Source organism: Oryx dammah, unplaced genomic scaffold (genome assembly GCF_014754425.2).
Source record: "Oryx dammah isolate SB20612 unplaced genomic scaffold, SCBI_Odam_1.1 HiC_scaffold_19, whole genome shotgun sequence".
NCBI classification, from domain to species: domain Eukaryota; kingdom Metazoa; phylum Chordata; class Mammalia; order Artiodactyla; family Bovidae; genus Oryx; species Oryx dammah.
In genome coordinates, this window is record NW_024070203.1 from 50,737,853 (window position 1) to 50,743,852 (window position 6,000).

The 6,000-nt window shown below is 33.2% G+C and overlaps 1 protein-coding gene across 1 annotated transcript in view; it reads left to right on the forward strand.

The window, feature by feature from the left end:
- HNF4G (hepatocyte nuclear factor 4 gamma) overlaps window positions 1-5,505 on the forward strand; it is a 28,101-nt gene extending 22,596 nt beyond the window's left edge. Inside the window, exon 10 of the mRNA XM_040262075.1 lies at window positions 2,978-5,505. Within this exon, the coding sequence (XP_040118009.1) occupies window positions 2,978-3,099 (122 nt within the window). The 3' untranslated portion in view covers window positions 3,100-5,505. The remainder of the gene's footprint in view (window positions 1-2,977) is intronic.
- Window positions 5,506-6,000: the final 495 nt, after the last annotated feature.

The window sequence follows — 6,000 nt, forward strand, 5'->3', positions numbered from 1 at the left end:
GTTTTGATCTACTGCCTCTAAACACTAAACCAGCTATGTCACAGATTCCTTAAGTTATTGTTATATCATTATGCATACCTGTATTGCTTACGGAATCTACGATAGCCCTTAGTAACTAGCTGCAGTGTTGTTTTACCCCAAAGTTCAATGCAATGTGACCATAATTTAGTGAGTACCATCTAACTGCTCCCTAGTGGAAGGGAGAGTAAAAACCACAAAAATGCCTGCTATCACTGCTGTCCTTCAGATGCAATAGATATATGTGTAAATAGTGTCTGTAACACAAAGTTCTTTGAGTGTATGACAGAAGCAGAAATGAAATTGTTAGAAAAAATACAAATGTACAATATAGTACATTTAATCTGTGGGTCCCCATGTAATTTAAAGACATTAATTTGGGACCATTCTTTCTTTCCTTGAAGTACAGTTGATTTACAGTAGTATTTTGGTTTCAGGTATATAACATAATGATTCAGATTTAGAGGTTATATTTCATTTAAAGTTATTCTAAAATATTGCTTATATTCCCTGTATTATAAATTACATCCTATATCTTATTTATTTTCTACCATATAGTTTCTGCCTCTCATTCTCCTTCCCTTGGCTTTCTCTCCCTCTCCCCCTCTTCTCACTGGTAGCAACTGGTTTGTTCTCTGTTTCCATGAGTCTGTTTCTGCTTTGTTATATTTATTTATTATTTGAATTTAACATATAAGTGAAAATATACAGTATTTGTCTCTCTGTTTAACTTATTTCACTAAGGGTAATCTCCTGCAGGTCCAGCCATGTTATTTCAAGAGGCAAAATTTCATTTATGGCTGAGTGATGTTCATGTGTGTGTGTGTGTGTGTGTGTGTGTATGTATGCGTGTGTGTGTATCACATCTTCTTTATCCTTTCATCTGTTGATGGACACTTGTGTGGCCTCCATATCTTGGCTATTGTAAATAAAGCTGCTATGAACATTGAGGTACATGTATCTTTCCAAATTAGTGTTTTTGTTTTCTTCAAATATATACTCAGAAGTGGAATTGCTTACTGTGGTAGTTCTAGTTTTCATTTGTTGAAGAACTTCCATACTGGGACTATCTTGCAGAGATACCATGTTCATTTAATTAACAGTCAAGAACAGAGAGAGGCAAACCCAATACCATACCAAAGAGTCTATGAAGTTGTTTCTCCTAGAGATCAGTTATTCATAAACTTGGAAAATAAAACTCATTAACAAAACATTGAACGTTGTAGGTAACAACTTGCAAGAAAGTTTAACAATTTTGCTGGTGGTTAAATCCTTTACTTTTTAAATGCTAGTTTTCTAGTATTTTAAAAGCATACTTGCTGACCCTAATCTTTTTAGAATCACATCATCACACTTTTCATTTTTATTTTCCCTCTTCCAGCACACTATTTAAGAGATTCATTTGTAAAGGAAAACTTTGCTTTGCTTATGGTCATTTGAAGCAGTTTATATTTGACACAAAGGAAAGCATTAAACTCAAGCACACATAAAAATCAAAGTTTATGCATATTTTCTTGGTCTTTTACAGCAGGCTACTGCAGGATTAGATCCATCCTAAATATCCAGAAATAGTTTTTGAAGCAAATTTCATAATTCTTTTGTCACTTGAATTGTATCTAAAAATATTGTTTTTAAGTCATTGCTAATTCCCATGTAATAATATAAAGTTAATGTATAAAAGAAAACTAGGCAAAAAGGGGCTGTTCTTTTTTGTATTTTTGAAAACTATTCCAGAAAAATAATCGATAAAGTCATTAAATCGATAATGTCTCAGTCTGATCATCAAACATTTTCTGTTTATTCTGTTAAATGCGTGGGTTAATAATAAATGTGAATACTAAAATATTTCAAGTTTTAAAAATTGTAGAATGGCTCCTGGATTATTTTATAATATGGTTAAAATTTGCCAGTAGAAATACTATCATAGACAATGAAATATTCAAACTATAACTGATTTTTTAAATTACTCGGTGTTCTTTACATTGATGGGTGAGGAACAGCCAAGCGTCATTGTAACAATAATTTTGAAGTGACAAAGTCAGTATTTTTCCGATGCTTTTAACTACAACAAGAGCTTCCCTGGTGGCTCCATAGTAAAGAACCTGCCTGGGTCAGGAAGATCCCCTGGAGAAGGAAATGGCAACCCACTCCAGTGTGCTTGCCTGGGAAATGCCTTGAAAAGAGGATCCTGGCAGCCTACAGTCCATGAAGGATCTCACAAGAGTCAATCGTGACTTAATGACTAAACAACAACAACAGAGATTTCAAAGCACTTGAAGAGTTACCTTACCTTATTATTATTTTTGTTAATGTCATCTAATATTTGAGTTGGCTTTCCTGGTGGCTCAAACAGTAAAGAATCTGCCTGCCAATGCAGGAGACATAGTTGAATCCCTGGGTTGGGAGGATCCCCTGGAAAAGGAAATGGCAACCCACTCCAGTATCCTTGCCTGGACAATCCCATGGACAGAGGAGCTTGGTGAGCTATAGTCCATGGGGTCACAAAGAGTCAGACACACCTAAGCGACTAAACAACAACGTTTGAGTTAGTGAAATCTAAACCAAATATGTTTTATTTTATGTGCTTTTTTGATTGCAGATGTAAAATTTGTATTATGAGACTTGGAAAAAAATTAGTTTTCTGTTAATTCTTTTCATTAAAATTTTTTTTTTCTGCTGAGTTTATGAGAGAATCGAATGCCCATAAATACTATTATATAAAAGCAGATGATATCTTAAAGTGACTATCAACATTTTAAAGTATGATTTAGTTTAATGCTAATAGGGGAGTGCATCTCCAGTAGTATGTCAATGACCTGATTATGTATTATAGTCACTACTTTATATATGATCTTTTAAAAACATATACAAAATAAAGTAATGCATATTGGTGTCATGCAAAACTTGAGATGGGCCAAGGTGACTGCCAGCATCACACAATTCTCTGTTTCTTTTTTAGCAACTCCTGAAACCCCACTTCCTTCCCCACCTCAAGGCTCTGGACAAGAACCATACAAAATAGCTGCAAATCAAGCTTCAGTCATTTCCCACCAGTCTCTTTCCAAACAAAAGCAATTGTGAGAGTATGTTTACTTCTGAATGGCACTGCATAAATGTGAAAAGTTTGTTGGTCTTAAAATATCTCAGGATAGCACTTTTGGCAGACTCTTGGCCAAGGCTTCTTCATGGTGCTGTTATAAAGACGGTATCCTGTTTTCTTGTTTATATATTCATTTTGTTTGTTGTTGCTATTGTTTAAAACCTTTAGATGCAACCAATGTATCACTGAGTTTCAATGCGTTTGTATAGTATAAACCGGTACTGTGCCTGAACCAGTTGAATCTCATGTTCTACTTTCATGTGTTGTCTTATTATTAATTTAAATCTGTAAATAATTGCTTTATGGTGATGTGATGAAGAACTAAGTGTTCTTCTTTGAGAACAGTAGATCAGAAATCCCAGATTAAATTAAATGAGCCAAGTTCTTTTTTAAAAATAAATTTTAAACTTGCAGATTTGAAAATTAAAGTGGTTGCTTTAGAATAGGGTATATTTCTTTGAAGAATCACTTACAAGCATCTTTTTGGCCCATAGTTAAATATGCCTATGAAAGATTAGAAAATTATAAATAGGCATTCCAAAGATGACTGGGTATTCCTTGAAATCTGCCTATATTTGAAGATGTATGTTAAAGTAAAATGTTAGCTTTATCAGTTAGGATACAGGCTAAACTGTATTAAAGAAACCCTTAAAAAGAGGCTCAAGCAAGACAGGCATTTATTTCTCTCTCAGAAAACAAATCTAGAAGTAGTCATTCTTTGACTAGAACTTAGCACATGCCCACATCTGGTTCTCAGGGACACTGGGAGTGTAGTCTTTAGGCAGAAAGCCTAGTGCCAACAAAGCTGTCCATCTCTGGGATTCTGATATCAGGGGACAAATTAGCCATCTGTCACACACATGTTGCCTCATTTAGCCCTCCTGTAAAAGAGGTATTATTATCTTTTTCTTATAAATTAAGAAACCTTTAGCTTAGAGGATTTAAAGAACATAACCAAAGATCATTAAACCTAAAGAGTAGGAAAGCTGCACTCTAGCCCAGGTCTGATGGGCTTTAAGGAGAATAAACCTTTGGTATGAAAATGTGAGCTTCTTACTGTGGTTTTTAAATAAACGCAATTGAGTGATAATTGGATATTATCCATTGTGTTACCTGTTAACACATATTTTACATATAAATGAGTGTAAATTTGTTGCAACATGAATAAGAAACCACTTTTGTACCTTTAATGAATCTTCTAACTTTAATGAGTCTTCTTCCTAAAATGAAAAGATTGTAAAAACTTTCGAACAAAGAAAATAAAATGTGTAGCAGGTAGATCATGATGAAAGTACAGACAAATTAAAATCACTGACAGCATATTTTCAAAAATCCAGTGGACTGAGGAATATAGTTCTTTGGAGCCCCAAATTATTTGATATTATCTAAAGCTGGAGCTTATTTTAAAACAATTAACAGTCTGCCTCAAAAAACAGTGATGTCTCTCTTTCTGTCTCTCTCTATCAAATAAATATACACACACTGTATTTGCTGAAGCAGACAAAAACTGGTTTAGTAATTATTAATGATAAAAAAAGGGTTCCCCAAGCTGCAAGAGACTGAATTAAATGATTTTCACAGAACTTTTCAAAATTTCTAAGATTATGATTTCATAGCCCCCACTTACCCTGCAAATAAAAAGCTTTTGGTAACTGTAACTTCTTAACTCTTAAAATGGAAAAATGATTACTTAGAAGCTAGCATTGATTTAATAGAATCAATAAAATCCCTTTAACAGCTGGTACCTGGAAACTGTAAAATATATCTTTGAGAGAGAGAACAGAAAAAAAAATTAACTCATTTTTAAAAAGATTTATGCTAGTGTCTCTAGTTCACGAATAAGAATGCTTTTGATTTTTTAAGATGGAAATACATCTTGTAGTTTTCTGTTGTGCTCTTAGAAGATACTAAAAAAAAAATCTTTAAAATATAAACATATAATTCATTTTTAGTGACCCTTCTAACTTATCTGCATCTATTTACTAAAACAGTCATGTTTTAGAAATTATTGCTAGCAAATTTGTTTTAATAACCATGGTCAGGGAATGTGTAATATAATATTTTTGTATACTTAACTGCCAAAAACTCTGGACAAAGAGTAACTGAAGTTTTCAGCATATCTTCAATATATTGATAAGGGAAGTTATTGCTTTTATATAATACAAAGACACTTATGTAACACTTTTTTTCAGGTAATAAAAAGAATAATTTATTGTGAAATAATGATTCATTTTATAAATGTAAAATTATTTTTATAAATTTCATTGTTTAAAATCAAAAATTGCTAGATTTTTTATTGATAAATTATAATGAGATTAAAATATTTCTAAGCTGTGATACCACGTTGTTTCACTGAACTTTCTAAATAAAAATTGAGAAAAAAAAACAAAGTAGTGTGGTCCTTCATTTTTGTTCAAAAATGATTTCATAATTTGAGAGATACTGATAGTGTCTTTTATATGGTCACTTAGTTAAATTTACATAGAGTTTGCAAATACTGGTCTTTAGAGTCTAGAGCAAAACTGACTAGCACATCTTCAAATAATCATAGAGACACTGATTGAAGGGAGAGCTTCTCATTTGCACTTTCATTACATAGTTTTGCTTGAAACTTTTGTCAAAATAATTAAAATAGATGCCCTAGATTGAATTAAACACTGTACACATACATTTATGTGATTAAAACAAGATTTGATACAACTGCACTACCTAAAGTTGGCTTCCCCGGTGGCTCAGTCTGCAAAGAATCCGCCTGCCAATGCAGAGACCCATGTTCCATCCCTGGGTCAGAGGGACGCCCTGGAGGAGGAAATGGCAGCCCACTCCAGTACTCTTGCGTGGAGAATCCCATGGACAGAGGAGCCTGGTGGGCTACAATCCAT